The 23,557-nt window shown below is 45.3% G+C and overlaps 1 protein-coding gene across 1 annotated transcript in view; it reads left to right on the top strand.

The window, feature by feature from the left end:
- LOC108925457 (plastin-3-like) overlaps window positions 1-23,557 on the top strand; it is a 49,325-nt gene that overhangs the window by 14,010 nt on the left and 11,758 nt on the right. Inside the window, exons 2-9 of the mRNA XM_029257406.1 lie at window positions 11,445-11,552; window positions 13,099-13,262; window positions 17,135-17,264; window positions 17,461-17,593; window positions 17,688-17,769; window positions 17,880-18,045; window positions 19,331-19,473; window positions 21,596-21,691. Of these exons, the coding sequence (XP_029113239.1) occupies window positions 11,492-11,552; window positions 13,099-13,262; window positions 17,135-17,264; window positions 17,461-17,593; window positions 17,688-17,769; window positions 17,880-18,045; window positions 19,331-19,473; window positions 21,596-21,691 (975 nt within the window). The 5' untranslated portion in view covers window positions 11,445-11,491. The remainder of the gene's footprint in view (window positions 1-11,444; window positions 11,553-13,098; window positions 13,263-17,134; window positions 17,265-17,460; window positions 17,594-17,687; window positions 17,770-17,879; window positions 18,046-19,330; window positions 19,474-21,595; window positions 21,692-23,557) is intronic.

Here is a 23,557-nt window from a genome sequence, read left to right as displayed (position 1 = left end):
TGTGTCACTTTGAGAAACATGCTAGACCTTTGTTTCTTTAGTGCTTATTCAGCCTTTTAATTGCCAATAGAACTGGGTATGAGGTGTTCGGTTGTTCGCCGAGCCGGGGTGACATCCCTTGAGGCCTGGTACTCTTCAGTCAACTCCACAAACAAACATATTGATCTGGACCCCATCTACGAGCCAATATGATGCAAGGACCAACGAGGGCCTAACCGGTATCGAACCAGTTCCGGTCTGAAACCGGCAACCGACCGATCAGAAATCAAAACAACCGCTCATGCTCAAAGTCACATGAAACCAACCAATCATGTCCAAGCTTCAGGCAATCCCACCCATCAAACTACATATACAGGAGGAAGCATTCAGCACAAATCACACAACTTATGCACTGATGATGTCACCTTGACTGGTGATGAAATGTTTGCAACCTAAATGCCAATCTCGGCAAACAACCGAACACCTCAACCATCAACCCGAGCCACGAAGACCACCAATATTCTCGATGATCTTCAGAACTGGGTATACTAAGGCAATGCAAAATATACAGTAATGGTCATCTGGCCCTTTTATTTTTTTCAGTTCTATTAGTGCTTGATTAATTGATTAAGATGTATTAAGGTAAAGATTTTGCCCCAGAGCATATTTAGCTATATAGCTATACACAGATATGGTACTAACAACACACAGGCTGCGGTACAATGCAGTGATTTTTAATATTTATTTTGGCTTTTCCTACTTTGTTGGACTAGCTGGTTAGGGTGATACTCTAATTTTTAAATCAAACAAAGGTTCCTGAAGCTACGTTACCCTAGTCCCTGATCAGAGCTCAGGTTTAACGCTCTGGTTTGTTGGAGTGAAGGTGTGATCTTACATTTTTCTACTTGTATTCATATTCCCTGAGTGCTTCGTCACACAACGAGACAAGGACATATTTCCAGCCTGGTGCAACATTGCAGAGATCAATCCGCAGCAGAGTAAATAACCTTGGCACACTCCTTAGTTCTTAGCATTAACACTATTTGGCATTGTTTTATGCTGGCAGTTCAGAAAATTGTCCAGCACAAGCCTGGTTGTGTAGTGGACAGAGCTGTTCTGGGCTCAGAGGTTGCAGCTTCAAATCCTTCCTTCAGTTGTTGTACCCTTGAGCAAGGTACAGTACTTACCCTGAATTGCTCAGGTAAAATTACCCTGCTGTATAAATGGGTAAATAATTGTAAGTTGCTTTGGAGAAAGGCATCAGCTAAATGAATAATTGTAACAGTAAGAAGGGGCAGCTGGTAGTGTAGTGGTTAGAACAACTGCCTTTAGACCCAAAGGTTGCAGGTTTGAGCCTTACCTCTAGCTGTAATACCCTTGAGCAACATACTTACTCTAGTAAAATTACCCAGCTGTATAAAGGGGTAAATAATTGTAACCTTAACATTGTAAGTCCCTTTGGAGAAAAGTATCAGCTAACTGTAGCTTATGGTCATGAAAAAAATGGATTTGTTATGATCAGTTCATTAATTTCTGCTTAGAAAGAACTGAAATGTGAAAATTAAAGCATGATGAACTACCAAGTTTGAAGAAAGCCAAAAATGTTAATAGCTTGGATGAAGAGGATTAATTTACTTTATGATAGTCTGCTACCATTTTCTCGAGGTTTGCCATACAGTTTTTATATGAGTATGACTCATTGTGTGCCCTTCTCCTCCAGCCCTGCACCCTGTGTTGCTGGGTTAGGGTCTGGTTCACTGCGACCCTGCTTGGGATAAGCTGTTTCAGACTCTGTGTGTGTGTATATTTTCTTTCTTTAACGACATACAAAACCCTTACTGTAATACTGTAACTTTTTGCAAAAGGAATGCTTGGAAATCTAAAATATGCTCTTTCACATTGACACTAATGCAGACCACATTAAATAATGGTCTAAAACAAATATTTTTGTGAAACATCTAAGTGCCTAAGACTTTTGCACAGTACTGTATTAATTTTTTTTTTAGTACAGACCAAAACTTACTCCTCTACTTGCACCCAAAAGAAGAACATCCAAGGTCTTTCAGCCTCCTGTCCTTGCTAGTTGAATTTTTGCGACGTTACTGAGATGCTTTCTTTCCAGAACTTTCTCCAGTATGCAGTGCCACAGTAATATTAGATAGAATATTTGTTTGAAAGAACATAATGCAAAAGATAAATTAGGACAATGCAACAAAAGACATAATAAATAATATAATGAAGAATACAAAATAGGTGAATAATAGTAAATACTAAAGGTTAAATAGCTGGTCGCGTACTGTTAGTATACTGGTTCGAATCCCACCTACAGCTGTAGTACCCGTGAGCAAAGTCCTTACCCTAAATTGCTCCAGTAAAATTACCCAGATGTATAAATGGGTAAATAATTGGAAGTCGCTTTGGAGAAAAGCGTCTACTAAATGAATAAATGTAAATAATTAAAAGAATTAAAAAAGGGTGCTCAATCAGGTCCCCCAGAGGAGATTTTTTTCCCCTCTCTATTGCTTGAGATATGACAGCAGAGAGTCTCCCTCGGGGCCTTTGGTGTTGTTGCCCTGGAGAAGTGTGAAGGACGAGAAACCCCATAGGAACCTTGCTCTGCATGGTGGGCTGCCATATTTCTCCGATGGTAATATGCTAGGTTTCACTGTTCATGTCTGAATTTTTTCCACATATTTGATATTTGCTGGGCACTTTCCACATGTACTTTGTTTTCACAGTGAATGGTTATTTTTCCGTAATGTTTATTTTATAGTTCATTTCAGGGCTTTTGAGGTTCCCCGTGTCGGTAAAGGCCCAGTAGAGCGTGGGATACCCAAGAGCATACCAAGGAGCGGCAGTGCTCCACAGCGGTGCTGTGTCTGCAAATGGGGAAAGGAGCTGAGAGACGACAGAGTGGCTCAGATAAGTCCACGGTGTGACCTCGGGCAGCTCGCACATTCCCGACGACCTTTGACTTCACTGAAAGCCTAACGAAGCTTGCTCGAAGAAGGCACGTCCAAAGTTGCGTGTCAGAAGGTTCATCCTCAAAAATGAATCTTGCTGTTTTGCGGAGCACAGGGCTGCTGCTTTGAATCAGGAAACAGCAGTGGACAAAAGTGGATAGAGGTGGACAGGAGTAACCTTTTCTTTAGAGTTGCTGAAATGGAAAAGTTGTTGTTAGGTGCCGTCTAGTCGATGTCGACTCATGGTGACTTCATGGATAGTTGTCCTGAAAAGTGTGCGGTCTTCCACCAACCAGCTAAGAATTGAAAGTGGGGCATCTGTGGCTGTGGTGATTGTGTCGATGCCCCACTTTCAAGTCGTCTGCATTGGATGCCCCAATTTCAAGCCTTCTCCTCTTCCACGTTGATCTTCCACTTTGCCCAGCATGATGTCATGTTCTTTTCCATTGACTGCTCTCTCCGCATGATGTGTCCGAAGTAAGAGAGTCGAAGCCGTGTTGTCTGAGCTTCCAATGACATCTTTGGTTTGATCTGCTGCAATACCCATGCATTTGTTTTCTGGGTCGTCCACGGTAAATGCAGGATTCTTCACCAGCACCATAGTTCAAAGGGATCTATTTTCCTCCTGTCCATCTTCTTCACTACCCAACTCTCGTATGACGTGACTGAGAAGTCCATGGCTTGAACTAGTCGGACTTGCTGTACAGAGTCACATCCCTCAACTTGAGAATTTTATCCAAGCTCTTCATGACAGTTTTGCCCTGAGCAATTCGTCATTGGATTTCCTAGCTGCTTGGCACTTCTTCATGATTATTGATCCAAGTAGATTGAAGTTATCTACTATCTCTGTTTCTTCTCCATCAAGTGTGAAGTTTTCCAGTTTGCTACTTGTGAACAGCTTCGTTTTCTTGACGTTGAGATGCAAGCCCATTTTCAAGCTACGTTCTTTAATGGAAAAGTACTCAGCACCACTAATAAAGTAGGCATTGGTCCTACCAGCCCCCACCCTAACTTTCCAAATTTTTAAAATGGTTTTATGAGCAGCAGTGAGTTGCGGCAACATAGAGACAGAGACAGGACACTGAGAAACAGAAAATATGTCCACATACAGAGAGCAAGGACCAATTGTGAAAGGTTACAACATCGTATTTCAAAGCAGCGCTGTCTAATACATGTGGACACATTCCAGAATTCCTCTGAATTCTCATGTAAATCAAATGTCTGTTTTTCAACCAGAAGAAAACGAAACGCTTTAGTCGTCCACGTATTGACAGATTATTTATAGATTATTTACAGACTACAGAACTTCAGATGTAGATTGACATTAAAATAGGTAAAGCACGGAGGTTCTCGGTTCTGGCTCCGTTGTGGTGGAATGACCTCCCCTCTCACTCAGAACTGCTGAATATCTGTCCACCTTTAAAAAGGGTCTGAAAACTCACCTTTTCCAGACCTACTTCACCCATAATCTAAATTCATGTCAGGTATAAATGTTCATGCATCATAACTTTAAGATCTTGCCCAGATAAACCTTTACACAGCTACTCATGTAATGTAACATGAATATTTATATATATATCTTTAAAAAAATTACTAGGAAGGTGATTTGAAATCATGGATACTAAGTTGGATAAAGTTTTATGCAGGTTCACATGGTGAAAGAAACAAACTAAGTGCAAGTAAGAATCAGATGTCTGCATCTAACGTTCTCTTCCTGCTAATGTAATGAACACATTGTATTTTCTCTGAAATGTACATCACTTTGGAAAACAGCGCCTGTTAAATGAATACATGTAAATGTAAAATACATTTTTATGCCAAGTATGTAAAACTGATGAGTACACTTTCCATAACCTCATCAGAAAAACTACTTGGTTTGTGAACCTCCAACTTGAAGCACGGTGTAAGCGACGCCAGCTCTGTCCAGCTGTGTAAACAGCAGGGACATGGAAGGGTGAAACGACAGATTGTCATTACGAAAGGGGGTGTCCTTTCTGTGAACACTTTACCTGCGAGTTGCTTTTATGTTCCTGACTTTTACCGTCATAACATCTTTCAATGATTTTGACTTCTGTTCCTTGAAGTTGAGTACAATAAATGTAACTGGGGTAGCAGTTTAGAGCTTCCACCTTAAAGACTCAGGTTAGAGCACCCCCCCGTACCCATTATATTTATCCATTTACCCTGCATTTTTCTCCAAAGTGATTTATGCTGTTGGAGTTCTTGCAATTATTTACCCATTTATACAGCTGGGTACATTGCTCAAGGGTACTACAGCTGGAGGTGGGATTTGAACCTGCAACCTTTGGGTAGGCAGCAGCTCTAACCACTGCATTACCAGCTATCCCCTTGAGCAAGGTACTAACCCTAAATAGAAGCAATAAAAATAATGAGTAAAAAGAGATGAGACAGTACTCTCAAATCAAGTGAGGTAATAAACAATTTACAGTTATTTATTTAGCAGACACTTTTGTCCAATGCAACTTCCAATGAATTTTATGTAGTCTCATCAGCCCACACACTTTATTCACCATTGTGACTTACACTGCTAAATACACTACTTACAATGAGTCACTCATCCATACATCAGTGAAACACACACACACTCTCTCTCTCTGTCACTCACACACTATGGGTTAACCTGAGTAGCTTGTCTTTGGACTGTGGGAGGAAACCAGAGCACCTGGAGGAAACCCACGCAGACACGGGGAAAACATGCAGACTCCAGACAGACTAAGTGGGGGTTAAACCCATGTCCTCCTGCACTACCCAGGCACGGTGAGACAGCGGTGTTTCTCACTGTTCCACCGCCCATTTAATTTGCACAAGCTAGGTGCCTTCAACAGCGTGAGCGTACATTATGTAAAGGGAGGCACACTGTATGTACTGTGGGTTGGGCATGTGACCAGTTATGATGTCATACTTAGGTTAATTCAAGGTAAGGACCTTGATCAAGGGTACAGCAGTAGGATGTGGGATTTGAACTTACCTCTAAGTCCCAAACTGCAGTGCTTCTAAAAGCCCCCACAGACAGGCACGGCGGGGTGACTGCAGCCGAAGGCTCGGTGGAGTGGGTGTTTCCGTGGGCTCGGGTGTGGAGCACATTTCATCCACCCCCCCACATGTTTTGGTGGAGAGTGGAATGTGTGCGTGCTTCTGCAGATGAGCTTTCCAGACGTGACTGCATTCCTAGCCCCATCTGGGAATGATGGCAGGGGGGAAAAACAACAACCCACCCCCTTTCTCCTTCACACACACATACACACACATGCAAGCACACACCAGTCTCTCTCCTTGGAAGGAAGTGTTATGACTTGCTGCCTGTAGACAGGAATGCTGCTGCTCCAGATGAGTGGTGAATGGTGTGCGGTGATTGTGGCCCCCGTTGCCATCAGATGAGCCCCCCGCTGCAGGTCAGTCCTCTTTCACCTGTGAAAGCAGGCCCTGGGGCCGGGCTCATCTGCTGGAGCGCTTCACCTCCTTCGCTCTTCACTGGGAGCTCCTGGACATGCTCCAGTAGGATGTGTCCCACACCTGATACCCAGTCCTCTGTGTCCTCGTGTCCTCTGATGAGCACTCCCCAGGACTCTGTTCACCACAAAGTCCCCAGTGCATGCTGAGTAGGGTGGGGACCTCTTTGGGGCGGTGGTGCAGCATGCTTGGCCGGGTTCCACTCTCTGGTGGGTCTGGGGTTTAACTCCTGCTTTGGGTGCCTTGCGATGGACTGGCATCCTGTCCTGGGTGTGCCTCCTCCCCCTCCAGCCTTGCACCCTGTGTTGCCGGGTTAGGCTCCGGTTCGCCGCAACCCCACTTGGGATGAGGCCTTGGGACTGCACCACCATGCCCCCAACAATAGAACAATACTTTGAAAATTATTTCTGCATGGGTTGCGCTCCTTTGCTAGGCTCCTCTTTCTTTGCCTCCTCTTATTCCCTTTTAATCTCTTTTAACTGGGCTACAGGTGGCATAGCGGTTAAAGCTGCTGCCTTTGAACTTGGAGGTTGCAAGTTTAAATCCCACCTCCTGCTGCAGTACCCTTGATCAAGGTACTTACTGTGAACTGATGCAGTAAAAATGACCCAGTTATATAGTGTACTGTGAAAAAGGAGTAAATGCCATTGCAAGTGGTCGTGGGGAAAAGAATGAGCCGAACAAATAAGTGTATAGAATGTAGTTCGTGTACAAAAAGATGGCAGCTTTATATACCCCTCTGTGTACCGGTGGTTGATGCTGGGCTGACCTTGTGTGTGCTGTGGTTGTGGTAAGGGAACGCCTTGGTGGTGCTGTGTGTGATGGAGCCACAGGGCTGCTCAGCACAAACCTGAGTGTGAGGGGTGGGGTCAGGTTTGTCACACTCCAGCAAACAGTGCCCCGGGGACCTGTGTAACGCTGCCGCTGCTGCCCCGCCCTGGGTGTGACCCGATCTTTGTCTTCGGGGCTGTTGGCAAACACGTGCAGCTTCTCCGTGTGCTGAGCAACACGCCTGAATAGTCAGCGGCGTGTTTAGTGCAGAGGTCCATCTGTTCTTTTCATTTCCCTGGTCAAGGTTGTGTTTAACTGCGCAGACTTTGGAAATGTGGACACGGTTATGTTTCTGAAATGATGTGAAACACATCATGGCTGCACCAAGCGTCATCCGCAAGACCTTCATAATTCCACCCTGATGTGGTGGAGTGCCTGCCCCTGTGTGTGTGTGTGTGTGAGGGGGGACCAATGGCATGGGTTTCCTTCCACAGCCATAGACATGTTTCAGGTGAAATGGTTAGTCTACCTGTTCTGCTCTAAAAATATATAAAGGACTGTCAGCATTTTACTGTAGTGTGTCTGGGACGGCTGGTACCCTAGCAGTTAGAATTCCTGTCTTTGGACCCAAAGATCGCAAGTTTGATCCCCACCCCTGGCTGTAGTACTCTTGAGCAGGGTACTTACCCTAAATTGCTCCAGTAAAAAAAGTTACCCAGCTGTATAAATGGGTAAATAATTGTAACCTGAACACTGTAAGTTGCTTTGGAGAAAAGCATCAGCTAAGTGATTAAATGTAACAGTGTAAGTGACCTTGGATAAAGGGGTCACTAGTTAATAATTATTAGAGGAAAAGTGTGAGCTTTATGAATAAATTTAATGCATGTTTCTTGGCAGGAGGCTCGGAGGGACTTTCATTGCTCGGGACAGGTGCGCTGTGTGTAACCTGTGAGGACGTTTTTAGTGGCACTAGAAGGAGTGTTTCCCGATGGCCTTGATCCATCAAGTGGGAGCAGACCAGACAGTCAAGGGTCAAACATGGGCAACATGCTGGCTGACAGCTCACATCAGGCCTTACGCGGCGACGTGTAATGTGGCATGTGTGCGTGCGTGCGTGTGTGTGTGGAGCCAGACAATGACATTTACTCAGTCAACATTTTACCGTGAACACTCGTGTTTACACTGCTCTGTGTGCCTCAGAAACAGCGTTCCCGCAGAGTCATTGTGTTCCGCTTGAATGCTCTGACCGAGGTAAAAAGCGCAGGTAATAAACACATTAACTTCTTTATTGTGAGGCTAGTCTGCATTTGGTCATGATAGACTCCTTCAATAATTGCCTAGTTCTCGATGTCTGAAGGTCAAATGAATTGAAAAGCAAGCTCAGTCATTGAGAATTACACTTGGCAGGCAAGTGCTTTACCTTTCACAGTGATTAGTTACAGTACGGCTGTAACTGATCACTGTGAAAGGTAAAGCCCTCGTACACACACACACACACACACACACACTGATGTATGGATGAGTGACTCATTGTAAGTAGTGTATCTAGCGGTGTAAGTTACCTTGGTGAACAAGGTGTTTAGGCTGTTAACACTACATAGAGTTCATTGGAAGTCGCTTTGGAGAAAAGTGTTTGTTAAATGAATAAATGTAAATGTAAGTCTGGAACAGAGACAACATGTATAATGATGATGATTATTATATTTATTCATTTAGGCAATAGTTTCCCCCAGAGTGACTTAGAATGTTAAGCTGCATACGCTGATTTACTCATTTACACAGCTGGATAGTATTTACCGGACCAATTTGGGGTAAATACCTTGATGAAGGGTACTACAGCTGGAGGAAGGATTCAAACCTGGGTCCTGTTACTCCAAAAAAACTCTAACCACTACACCACCTGCTTCATATTATACTGCCTAATAATTGCTAAGAGTTCAACATTTTTGAGGAAGGTCCCTGCTGTAGTACTCCAAACTGTAGGGTAGGTAAGGTGATTTGGGATCAAGGGTCTAAACAAATACAGTAAATCAGGGTAGGTCATGGGAAGAGACCTGTACTATTGATTGTGTAGTGTCATTTTAAAGTGTGATATAACCGAATACTTCTACAAGAATCCCTCTTGGAGTTGTGATTCTCAATATGTCCTTTAGCAGGTAGACCTATGTGTCTTTGGATGTGACCATTGGCCTGGAGATCTTTTGCCTTTGGTTTTAGGTCCTCAGCAGTGCTGTGGGAAAGCTGTTCAGCTGTTGCCGTGTGCCAGAGAACAACATTCTCAGGCAACTTAGAGTGAAACATGGCCATGACCCAAGGCTGAATACACAAATCCAGGGTTATCTGCATTCTGAGATTTGGGATTGAGGTCAGAGATTGAAAGGATGCCATTGCCTTGTTATCTGCATTCCAGTGTAAATACCACAACTTTGCACGCTGAAACTTGTAAACCACAGAGGGTATGAAAACCTGATATTTTTTTTTTGGCAATTTTTCTGAATTTAATATGCCCACTTCTCTAGGGGCAGTAGACTTTGAGCTGAGGGGACCAACTGTACGTGAGAAAAGGTCATTTTTCAGCACCAAATGGGCTGCATCGCAGTATCTGTTGAACATTTTCATGTTTGCAATTAAGGTAGGAATATTTGCTTGACATGCAAATGCATTTAACTGTGTCATAGGCCTCTGTGCTATAGAGTTCAAGGTTAGGTGTATCATGTTATGCACTGAGCAATACAGTGCAACCAAGTCCTCAGGTTAACCCTATGACATTCTGTGACTGGAAGTCTGTTCCTCGCTCATTTTGTTGGTAAATCCATCCACAAAGTCAAGAAAGCTTAATAATGCAGGATTTTATTTGTTTCATTGCACAGAACAATCAGTTGATGACAGGGTCACTACACAGAACAAGGGACCCTACCTGGAAACACAGGGTGTGAGGCAGGGTTGACCATGGCCAGGATGGGAGTCCGTTGCTGGACTTTTATTTTATTACCTTATATGAACTTATTAATATGTGCCGGGGGGCACGGTGGTGCAGCAGGTTTGGCCAAGTCCTGCTCTTTGGGGGGGTCTGGGGTTCGAGTCCTGCTTGGGGTGCCTTGTGAGGGGCTGGCACCACATCTGGGATGTGTCCCCTCCCCCTCCAGTCTTGCACCCTGTGTTGCCGGGTGAGACTCCGGCACTCGGGACAAGTGGTTTCAGATGGTGTGTGTAATATGTTCAGTATTTATCACCATCTGGCCACTTTCAGTTAGTTCCCTTTATTATATGTGTATATGCAACCAATAAAAGTGTAGTAATACAGACATAGCTGGGTATTTTCTGTAAAAATCTTGCTATAACTCACACACACACTGCTTGTCCCAAGTGGGGTTGCGGAGAACGGGAGCCTAACCCGCCAACACAGAGCGCAAGGCTGGAGGGGGAGGGGACACACGCAGGACGGGGCGCCAGTGCATCACGAGACACCTCAAGCAGGACTTGAACCCCAGACCCGCCAGAGAGCAGGAAACGGTCAAACCCGCAGTGCCGCGGCACCACCGCGCCCCCTCTTCTTGGTATAACTATAAAAACTAAAAAATATGTTGTATAACTTCTATTTTTAACTTCTAGCTACAGTAAAAGTACAATGATTTAAAATAGCAGTACATGCAATGTCTCACAAATTCACATTTAATCCAGATTTTTGATTGATTTGGTTCATGACACATCTGTCATCTTATTATTCAAAAACAGTGAACACTATGGAAAAGAGCTGAATGAAGGTGCTCCTGCCTTCTGATTTGGGGAGTCTTTACTGTCAACTAGTGAGGGGATGCAGAAATGCAGGAGAGGTTCTCACTCCCTCACACACACACTGTCTGAAACCTCTTGTCTCAAGTGGGGTCGCGGTAAACCGGAGCCTAACCCGGCAACACAGGACAAAAGGCTGGGGGGGGGTGGGGACACACCCTGGACGGGACGCCAGTCCATCGCAAGGCATCCCACACACGACTCCAACCCCAGGCCCACCACAGAGCAGACCCCATTCAAACCTGCTGCACCACCGTGCCCCCCCCAGGAGAGGTTCACTCCACCACATATTTTTGAAAATAGACAAGTGCGGAAAACAGAATATAAAACAAACAAAATACAGAAATAAATGAGGAAATATCCCTAACTCGAACCTTTGCAATCCGAGGACCCGGCGGGCGTATTGTTTAATAATCCGTGCTCCCCTTAGAGTGTGTCACATGAATATGCTCTCCCCTTGCTCTTCAGGACCAGAGACCCTCTTCGACTAGCAGCTGCAGGTTGTCTCCGCATAGATGGCGGGAAAAATCTCGAAAGACGAGCTGGAGGAGCTGCGGGAAGCCTTCAGGAAAGTAGGTGAGTGACCAGGTGGGCTGCGTCCAGCTCTCAGCCACTCCCCTCACACACTACAGACATGGGAAGGACGAAACACCCCTCCCGCTACCTGTCCTCCCTGATTGCTCTTTAACTACTTAGTTATTCCGGGCTCGTGCGAAACCGATCGTCCGCTTTGAAAGGAGCCCTTCCTGCCCCACGTGGTCCTGTAAGCTCTCAACCATCCTGCTGTTGCACAGCTGCACGTGTTTTCTGCAGTCTCTTGTCGCGCTGGCCTGGCCTCCATCGCCCGAGCAGCACGCCTCCCTGCCCCCTTTTGCATTTACTCATTTACCTGACACTGTTCCTTAAAGCGATTTACAATGTTAAGCTACCTACAATTATTAACCCACCTATACAGCTGGGTAAATGTACTGGAGCAATTCAGGGTAAGTACCCTGTTTAGCAATATTTCAGATTTGAATCGCCAAGCTGTTCAGCTGCTGCCCGTTATGTGGTGGGTCTGGGGTTCGAGTGCTGCTTGGGGTGCCTTGCGATACACTGGCATCCTGTCCTGGGTGTGTCCCCTCCCATTTCGGCCTTGCACCCGTGTTGCTGGGTTAGGCTCCAGTTTGCCGCGTAGACAATGGACAGATGGACAGATCACCGACCTTTGGATTGAAAAGCAGCGGCTCTAAGCGCTACCTTATCAGCTGCCCCTTTTTGTTTTCTTTATTATTTCCTAAATTGGTGTCTAAAGACAGATTTACACAATGTGAGTATGAAACAAACCAACTTTGGGTTAATTGTGACGTTACCCCACCCATCTAGTCATAACGAGATCAAAATGAAAAAAAAAACATGAACTATGTGTGACGCTACTACTACGACTACTACTCCTATTAATAATACTACTACTACTAATAATAATAATAATAATATTAAATTGGCTTCCTCTTTAACCCACACGACAGGTGTTCTCCATGCAGAAAGTTTTCCTTCACTGGTTCTGTACTGCCAAGAGATGGGTCACAGTGTGATTTTTGATCAGAGAAGTCTGGTCATTCATGCTGAGGGTTAATTTTGCTCTCTGTTTGATAACTCCCTACAATATTTATATTTGCTTCAAGAGATAAGACTCTACAAGAGCTCATTGCATAGCACACACATAGCCACCTTTTTTGTCGGTGCCACCCATGCATGTGTCCCAGACCGGAGGCCCATTCTTCTGGCCGTGTTTCCGGAAGCCCCGCATGTGGGAGTGTGCATGATGCTCCTGACCACACTCGTTGTTGAGCTCTTCCTCACTGCCTGATTTGATGAAGCCGCATTTGAACGTGAACACATAACAGCCCTCATGTGAAAGACCGCAGTAAACGTGACATTGCAATCTCATGTTTTAGCAGTGAGATTTTCCATGCTATTTATTTTGTATATCAGCACTCCTCATGTAGCTCCCAGCTGTGATTGCACAGCGATGCAACAGAACCTGTAGTTTGCCCCTAAGGGTCGGCTTGTTCTCCATAATCCCTCGGTGGTGACCACACTACCACCGTGTTAAACTCGATCTCGCGTTTGTGCTCCGCAGATGTGAGCGGCGATGGCTTCATCTCCGATCATGAGCTCCACGACCTGTTCAAAGAGGCCAACCTGCCATTGCCTGGCTACAAAGTCCGGGAGATCATCGAGAAGCTCATGGTGCAGGGTGACCGCAACAAGGACAACAAGATCAGCTTTGATGAGTTTGTGTCTGTGAGTTGCCTCTTCGTGCCGGCATGAGCGTGAGTTGCGTGTGTGCGTGCGCTCTCACATACACACAAACACACCCACGGCAAACCACACATTCTTTCTGCAAACCGGTCACTTCCTGAGGAGTCAGAGAAGCTACACGAATCCCATTCTCCACTTTGTGGTTCGTCTGAGAACGGCCGTTTCAGGGAAGGCAGCACTGTAGTAGGATCTTGTGGACATATTCCGCTTTCACATTACAAAAAAGAAAAAAAGTCACCTTCAGGAGATCATGAGGGTATCCAGGACAGCCCCACCTTGTAGGAATCTGGCATTTGCTGCCCTTATATAATCATTAGTCATGATGTATGAATGGGAGGAAAGATGAGCGTGCCGCATCAAATCCCACTGCTGAGCTGACCGGCTTGTGAATGGCTGTGGTGTAAGCAAGCCTACGATGACCTCAGTCCAGCTGGCACTAGCCAAGGTTCACTGGGTTCACGGATTGGGCATTGACAGCGCCCTCCACCAGTTTTAGGTGTTCCCACACTGACTGGTCTGTGTAGGGAAGCCCACTGACTCCAGGCCAGGAGTCTATCTGAGCCGCCTGTCCCATGCGGGGTCACGGGAAGCCAGAGCCTAACCTGGCAACACAGGGCGTAAGGCCGGAGGGGGAGGGGACGCACCCAGGACAGGACGCCAGTCCGCCGCAAGGCACCCCAAGTGGGACTCAAACCCCAGACCCACTGGAGAGCAGGACTCGGTTCAACCCACTGTGCCACTGCGCACCCCCAGGCCAGGAGTACCACTGTGAAATTCAATCAATCAATCAATCACTTTGACGTTTTGGTTTTCCTCTCTACTGTTGTTGGCTGGCCACTTTGTCATAACTTCTTTATCATAAATTACATTGTTGAAGACTCTGTTTCTAATATTCACGCTCTCGGTCAATAGCGTTAAGCTCATGGCCAAGTCAGGGTCGCAGTGGTCTGGTGCCTGTCCCATAAGCAGATGAGTACAAGGCTAAGTAGGGTCCATCCTCGATGGGATGCCAGTCCATTGCAGTGCTTGTATTTATTTTTCTTTATAGTACAAACGATCCCTGACTTACAATGGTGCTACTTTCCAATGAACCCATCGTAAGTCGAAAATATCGTAAATCGAAAATGCATTTAATACACCTAACCTACCGAACATCACAGCACAGCATATGTGATGGCCGTTACAGGCCATTACGGGCTTTCCGCCTACACTAGTTTCTCCTCAAGAGTAAATGCCCTTCTCTTCTTTTTTCCCACCAGTAGCAGGAGGCACAGATGGGTATTTCTGGGACATCACGGATACGCAAAAAACAATGTAGATACAGGGAGGATATTCACAAAAAACACTGTAGAGTATTGGTTGCATACACTAGCGACCACATGACAGACTGGGATTGCTGCTGCTGCCCAGCTGCCAGCATCACAAAAAAAATCAAAATTCTGAATTCAAAGTATGGTTTCTACTGAATCCGTATCGGTATCGCACCATCGTAAAGTCGAAAAATCGTAAGTCCGACCATCGTAACTCTGGGACCGTATGTATTTATGTAACTTTTGGTTTTTGTCCTTTTTGCCGTAGTTATTCTTGCGTTAATATGTAACGTGTCTTGCAAATATTTGTTTCGTGTGAGTTTGCCATTTGTTTTAATCTGTAGTCTGTGAAAGCACTCTGAGGCTGTCTTCAGGATGGGGCGCTATATGACAATTAAACGTATTTAATTCTACTATAGGCGATTAATCAGGCCTAGGGATTGCGTAATGTCTTAATTCATTGAGACTGTGCAATACCTTTCAGTAAGCAATATTTCATTTTACCAAGGCATTTCTTTCAAAGATCGGCTGCGTATGTTTTGATGATCCGTGCTATAAAATTCCTTCAGTTCTTTCAAATATGACTTATTGTTTACCTGTCAACTGATGATTTTATCCGAAATGCAGTAGTGCACAGTTATTTCTTATTATTTTACCGTTGCAACTGGTGTATTTCTGAATGTATTTCTGCTGGTCTGTGTATGTGTGCGAACTGACACTGTAAATCAAGTGTTTTCTCTCTCAAAGGCAATGGTAAATTTTGATGTAAATGCTGTGTGTGGTTGGCGGTCAGCTTGGGGCAGCTCTGGAGTCCGAATGCAGGGTGTGACCATACGGTCTGAGACAGGACAGCTAACTGCTTGCTTTATGTGCCGTTTGCGTTTCTGGTTTATCCATTCTCATCTTATAAAAGTTTTATCGCTGGGACATAGAATGCTTGCGGTCAGCCAATAAACCTAACATGCATATGGAAAAAAACCATGTCTGTGTCCTGACATGAACTGCCATCCCAACATGGCACAAGAACATAAGGCAGCACATTTATTGATATACATTTATTAATAAATACAAAAGCACAGTGACACACCTGCTGTGCAGCAGTTAGAATATACAGTCATTACCTGGTTAATGTCATTGTTAAGGATCAACAACCCCAGCGGTATCTGGGGGACACGCCCCATACGATGAGCTCCTATGATTGGTACCATTTCAATTAAACAGTTTGGAAATGGAAATATGTAGTTACTGCAGAGTACACACACATTTTCAGAACCGCTTGTCCCATACGGGGTCACGGGGAACCGGAGCCTAACCCGGCAACTCAGGGCATAAGGCTGGAGGGGACACACCCAGGACGGGACGCCAGTCCGTCACAAGGCACCCCAAGCGGGACTCGAACCCCAGACCCACCGGAGAGCAGGACTGTGGTCCAACCCACTGCGCCAACGCACCCCCACACACATTTTTCAGAACCGCTTGTCCCTTACGGGGTCACGGGGAACCAGAGCCTACCCGGCAACACAGGGCATAAGGCCAGAGGGGGAAGGGGACACACCCAGGACGGGACGCCAGTCCGCCGCAAGGCACCCCAAGTGGGACTCGAACCCCAGACCCACCGGACAGCAGGACTGCGGTCCAACCCACTGCGCCACCGCACCCCCTACTGCAGAGTAAATCTATTGAAATAGTGTCCTTTTAATATGGTTTTAAAGATATTTGAGCTTTGGGGTATGATTTTTCTTTTGCTTTAAGGTGCTGTCATGTCATGGCTTGGAGAGGTTATAAGTTCTAATGGACAACTTTGTGATACCAGACACATCTCTTCTCTTGGCATGTCCATTCTGATCCGTGAAAAAATGTTGACGTAACACGTTTTACATTACAAATAAGCACCAGATCTGCAAAATGAGCTCAAAAAGATGAACCGTTTTAAAATTACGCGCAATAGCTTCGTTCGTCCGTGATGACATACAATGCAGAGCAAACAATAAGGAACGTTATTAATGTTTAGTGTGTTTTAGGTCTTTGTTTAAAAAGAAGGAATGAATATTGGGGATGTGGTGGTGCAGTGGGTTTGAGTGGGTCCTGCTCTTCAGTGGGTCTGGGGTTCGAGTCCTGCTTGGGGTGCCTTGCGACAGCCTGGTGATGCAAGCTAGGAGATGATTACATCACAAGACTTCTACACAACCACAAAATGACAGTCAGAAGGCCACAGGACATGTGTGTTGGAGGCCCACTTCCAAATGGACTGCTCTGTATCTTTACCCAACCTCTCCTAAGCATCTGTGCTGCCAACAAGCTTGTGATTCAGTCAGGGAGGTGAAGTTTGGGAATGAAGGGCGTGGGTTGGAAGAATGAGTTTAGCAGCTGAGCTGTTGACCTCCAGATGAAAAGGACTGTTTTTCCCAAGAATAGACCAGCACATGGCCAGATAGGAACCAGGGAGTCCTATGGGAACGTTGGCGTGACCAAGATCACAGAAGGCCTTTCAGTTCTCCGTGCTCAGCCCAAGCACCTTCTCCTTCTTGTGTGTCCCCACTGCAGATCTTCCAAGAGCTGAAGAGCAGTGACATCGCCAAGAGTTTCCGGAAGGCCATCAACAGGAAGGAGGGCATCCTGGCCATTGGGGGCACGTCGGAGCTCTCCAGCGAGGGCACGCAGCATTCCTACTCAGGTCAGGGGTCCACAGCGAGGGAGCGACCAGGCAGGCCACATATGCTCATTTAACTGTTCATCGACCCTGTTGAGGAAAACCCGGCTGAAGAGTTTCAGGTTTTCTTGCGTCTGGTCCACCATTAGTGGTGTACAGTGTTATAAAGAGCTTCTTCTGATTAATGTAACAACTGCCATTGCTTGTTGTTTCTCTGCAGAGGAGGAAAGGTACGCCTTTGTGAACTGGATCAACAAAGCTCTGGAGAATGACCTGGACTGCAAGCACGTGCTGCCCATGAATCCCAACAACAATTCGCTCTTCAAGGCTGTGGCCGACGGCATCGTGCTCTGGTGAGGAACCAGCCCACCTGCTTTCCCGGCACCATGGTTACTGAGGTGTCTTCATAGGACTTTTGTGATCCAACATTTTGTGTTTTCCCTCCAGCAAAATGATAAACCTGTCGGTACAGGACACGATTGACGAGAGGACAATAAACAAGAAGAAGCTAACGCCGTTCACGACTCAGGTCGGTTCCTTCGGGGAGGCTTCGGCCACATCTGGAGCTGCGCCGATGGTTCCTTTCTGTATTGTTATTAGTCACGCACAGCAGACCTGACGGGCTCTTGCCCTCTGCAGGAGAACCTGAACTTAGCCCTGAACTCGGCCTCTGCCATCGGCTGCCACGTGGTCAACATCGGAGCCCAGGACCTGCGCGAGGGCAAACCGCACCTTGTTCTCGGCCTGCTCTGGCAAATCATCAAGATCGGCCTGTTTGCTGACATTGAGCTGAGCAAGAACGAAGGTGAGCATCCATGCCGCACAGCACCTGAGGCACCCGAGAGGACCTCTGTGTGACACTTCTGCTCCTATGTTATTTATCCATTTATCTGACTCCTTTCTCCAAAGGGACTTACAGTTTGAGGTTTGCACCCTAAGCCTCTTACACTGATTTACCCTGTTATACAGCAGGGTGATTTTAACTGTGTGAGTTCAGGGTAAGTACCTTGGTCGAGGGTCCTACAGCAGAAGAGGTGGGTCTTTTGATTGCAAGGGTGCAAATCAAACCACTCCACCTCCTGATGTCCCTTTCGGGAAAGGCCGCTTTACTAATGGTTTATTGGAGCACGTCCCACCAGACGGTCTGCTTCCTTCCTCTGAGATTTCCTGTAAATCTTCTGGTCACATCCTCCTGCTGCAGCTTGGTTCTGCTCCCTGGTCCGAGTACACACCATAAGACCTCTTTTGGGGAATTAATGTGTGGACAGATTATTTACACATTTTTCTAGTAACATTTTGAGATGCGCTTTTTTCCTTGATGCCTGCAATGGTTGTTTGTTCATCCTTCAGCATGATCCAACCTCACAGAGAATGCAAACAGGCACATGTCCTCCCACTGCCGTACTGTGCAGTCACAGAGCAGCGGGAATGGATTTTAACGCTGCTGCTTGAAATCAAACAATCAAAACACTCGGGTTCAAATCCCAATTCCTGCTGTAATACCACTGATTGAGGTACTTACCCTGAATTAATACAGTAAAAATTACCTTGCTGTATAAATGGGCAAATCGGTTTGAGTTGCTTTGGAGGAAATCTGCAACAAATAAATACGAATGTAAGGGATTTAAAGGACACTTTTACTCGATTATTTATTTCCTGATGCTGGCTGAGTGAGGGATTGACCTGATGAATTGTGGCACTGTGATGTACTGAGGCTGAATCGTTTAACAACGGGACAGGACACATGATGAATGAGAGCTGCGATAGCTGTTTCGTAAAGGATAGAGGATGAATAAATGGTAGGATAGATAACTGGTGAGTGAGAAGGACAAGTGAAGGACGGATTACATCGTGGATGAGTAAAAATGAAATGTATGATGAATGCGGGACATGTGATGAGTGAATATAGGACAAATAATAGATGAAGGGCAGGAAGTGAGGTCTTAGGCTGGAGTTAAATGCAGGAGTGCCTGTGTGGGATGGAAAGGGATGTGGATAAACCATCTGAGTGTGAGGGCAGACAGGTGAGGGATCACTCACAGATCCAGGAGACAGGTGAGTGGCTGATGATGCGTCCCCCCCCCCCCCAGCACTGGCGGCATTGCTACGGGAAGGCGAGACCCTCGAGGACTTGATGAAGCTCTCCCCAGAGGAGCTCCTCCTGCGCTGGGTCAACTTCCACCTGGAGAACGCTGGCTGGAGCAAGATCAACAACTTCAGTTCGGACATCAAGGTAGGCGTGGGGTTTCCTGTCCGCACCAAGAATGGGACCGTTCCCCGGCAGCCCCATGAACCCCTCAACATGAGCAACGTGGAGACACGGAGGAGGAGTACAGACCCCCCGCAGGCTTGTTTTTGTGATCTGGCTCCATGTTTTTCTTGTTATTCCGTCTAGCCAGGAAGGCCTTATCGCACAGTTTTCGGTGGCATTCCCAGAACGCCATTCATCATGTGTAACGAGTACATGGCTGAACCGCCCTATGATAAAACAGGGGAGATGCAGTATTTGTCATTTCAGGTTATATAAATCTATGAGAAAAAGTATATAGTTGCGAGAAAAGTTTGAGAACCGCTGCATTGCTGCATGAAATGAGACCCCGTCTTCATCCAAGTTATGTAATAAAGACAGTTTTATTTCACAGACACACATATTTTACATGTCCTTACCTTTTTTCGAACAAATGGTTTAAACAAACAAGGTAACTGACGGAAAAACTTTCTGATCCTCTCTCTCTCTCTCTCTCTATCTCTCACTCTATATATATATATATATATATATATATATACACACACACACATATACAGTATATGTATGTATGCATATATGTATATACACACAGTACATATATTTTATTTTACATTTTATACGTATATATAGATATATGAAAAATGTAAAATTAATTTAATATATATCTTAAAGTCATTAACAGAACAACAATGGGTCACAGGTGTGATCATATACCACTGCTTAAGAGCATCCAAAGAGGTATCCAGAGATTCCGAAAATTGATCATGCAGCTCAGTATGTACTAGCAGGTGACAGACACAGTGTATATATTTCAATAATTTTAATACACTTTTTGTTCTTGGAACTGGCTCCTCCGTGCAGTTTTTATCCTCTAGGATGGTATAGATTTATTTCTCCTCCCAGACCTTTTATTCTAGAGCTCTTCCTACACTGCAGGCTAATGGACCTGCTATGCCCGGAGCTATTTATAACGCCATACATTGCTGTCAGGGCTGACTGATGCTATGGGAGCAGCGTAATGGGAATAGCTGGCATGGAGCACGGGGTTAATCTAATGAATATAGATCTCATGGTAGGAAGAAATACTCCCTCTGGCACAGAGAAGCACAGCAGCCGGGATCTCCCTGCCTCCTTAAAGAATTTCGGAGAACTTTCCATTTGGTAGAACATTGATAGAACAAGTTAAGGGCTGCCTTCTGCCATTGTTTTTTTTTTCTTAAGGGATCTGCTGATGAATAAAACATCCAGTATTAAAATATGAGTTATTATTCATTATCAAATGTTCCATTAAAGAGAGTGTCCTTTTAACGCCATTCCATCAGTTCATCAATGCTCTGTGATGTGTGGATTCGTACCCTGTGCCCTCATTCCCTCTTCCAGCCCGTTGAAAACCTTTAAAAACACCCGACTCTGGCTTTTTATCGGAGTTCTGCCTTCCTTTTTTCGCTCGATATTAAATGTTTGTATGTGGCGACACGCTACCTTCTGCAGAGGCAACACATTCTGTGTGATTTGTATAGAGGGGGACCATCTTTCTTACCTTAAACATAATTTCCCTTATTAAAAATTACCGTGTGGTAATACTGCAGGCTCCACAGACCATCTGATGCCAGTTTAGCTACTATAAACCGTGACTGATGTGCTTGAACACATTACTGTGGGCTAAGAGTGGGCCCCGTACTTCCCGTACCCCTCTTTACACTGTTCTTACCCTCTGAGTCCGCTCCGGATTGTGCCTTTTGCTGCCTCTCGCTGCCCCGTCTCACTGCTCTGTCTGTGTTCCTCTGTGCCGCAGCTGTCAGACTTCTCAAACGCAGTGAAGGTATTTCTCGCACCATAAAGAACGCTGCTTCTGTTCAGATATGACCATTATGTGTGATTTTAAAATTTCTTTTTTTTTGTTGCATTTCCTTTACCCCAGTGTGCTTTCCCACGTCTTGTCAAGTCCTTTCCCTGGGCCACATACGTCTATTTGTCCTGTGTGACTGTCATCCAGTGCCGCGACATCTCCTGTGTCTCCTGTCATATGATCTGTTTCGCCTGCTTCGCAGTCCCACATGGATCAAGCGTGAATAAAAGACCTCTTTGTCTCCCCCACCGACCCCAGGACTCGAGGGCCTACTTCCACCTCCTCGACCAGATAGCGCCCAAGGGCACCAAAGAAAACGAGCCTTGCCTGTTCATCAACATGTCCGGCTTCAGTGTAAGTTGTGCTGCGAGTTCATGGCGAATGACGGGCCTGGTATGTCAATGTAAGGTACTTACCCTGCAGTGATACAGTAAAAATGACCCTATCGAATAAATGGTTAAGTAGCTTAGTGTACCAACCTAACATTAATCACTGCAGAGAAAGAGGACTGTCTTGTGTTCCTCTTCCACTGTCCACCTTACATTTTCTTATTTAGCTGACACTTTTCTCCAAAGTGACTTACAGTGTTAAGGTTACTAATATTTACCCATCTATAGAGCTGGGTAGTTTTACTGGAGTAATTTAGGGTAAGTATATTGCTTAAGGGATCCAGGGGGATGCAGTGGTACAGTGGGTTGGACCAGGTCCTGCTCTCTGGTGGGTCTGGGGTTCGAGTCCCACTTGGGGTGCCTTGTGATGGACTGGCATCCCATCCTGGGTGTGTCCCCTCCCCCTCCAGCCTTATGCCATGTGTTGCCAGGTTAGGCTCTGGTTCCCCACAACCCTGAATGGGACAAGTGGTTCAGAAAATGTGTGTCTGTTGCTCAAGGGTACTACAGTCACAGGTAGGGATTGACTCAATGACCTTTGGATCCAAAGGCAGTAGCTCTAACCACTATGTTGCCAGTTGTGCCTGTAAGTCAACTTACAGTTTTAAGCTACTTTACAATTATTGACCCCTTTATACATCTGAATCATTTTTACTGGAGCAATTCAGGGTAAGTACACTGTTCAAGGGTATTACAGCCAGAGGGTGGGATTGAATCTACAACTTTCAGGTCCAAAGGCAGCAGCTCTAACCACTACACTACCAGCTGCCCCCATGCTTTGCGTGTAACAGCTCCATATGATGTCCGGGGAGGGTCGTTCATTTTTTACACGCACGTTTATTCATTTTGCAGATGCTTTTTTGGCAAAGCGATGTACATGTCAGAGAAAAATACAAGAAGTTCATGACATCAACAGAAGGTAGATCTGGATGCAGATCTGTCATTGTTGAGTACATTCAGTTTGTCACATTGCACAGTATAAACCAACATCCGAGTAGCGGAATATAGGGTTTTTAATAGCTATTAAACAGATAAGGTAGAGCACATTTTTCAATGTTTATTTATATTTTGTACACATTAAGCTCATCGTGAGGATGCGCATATTTCCACGTCAGTGAATGAACTGATGAAAGATGTAGCACAAGAAAAATTTCATGATACTTGTACCTATGAGAATAAACTTGAAACTTCTAAGAGCACACCATTTATGTGTTCCTATTTGCATTTATTTAATAGGCACTTTTCTCCCAAGCAACTTATAGTTATTGATCCATTTATACAGCTGGGTAATTTTAATGGAGTAATTTACAGTAAGTATTTTACTCAAGGGTACTGCAGCTTCAGGTGAGATTCAAACCTGTAACCTTTGCATGCAAAGACAGCAGCTCTAACCACTATGCTACCGCTTCTTTATTGGGCTCTTATATTGCATTCCCTTTCCACAGCAAAAATATTGACATTATGCTTCCAGGTAAGATATAAACATATGGTCATGGTGGTCATGAATAAAATTGAAAGGAAAAAATATCAGCGTTTAAAAAAGTGAAAATAAACTCTGGCACATTGTATTTATTCATTTAGCTGATGCTTTTCTCCAAATCGATTTTCAGTGTTAAGCTGCTTGCACTGATCATTTTTACCGAAGCAATTCACCCATTTACACAGCCGAGTAATTTTCACAAGAGCACTCTTTACCATAAGTACCTTGCTAATGGGTAGTAGAGCAGAACCGGGATTTCAAACTTTTCAGACCAGCCTTCAGATCGGCTCTATGCGCTACGCCACCTGCTGCCCCAGGTAATGTGGAAGTTATACCCGTTATGGGAAGTGG

The sequence above is a fragment of the Scleropages formosus genome, chromosome 13 (assembly GCF_900964775.1).
Source record: "Scleropages formosus chromosome 13, fSclFor1.1, whole genome shotgun sequence".
NCBI lineage: Eukaryota > Metazoa > Chordata > Actinopteri > Osteoglossiformes > Osteoglossidae > Scleropages > Scleropages formosus.
This window is presented reverse-complemented; position numbering and strand designations above follow the sequence as displayed.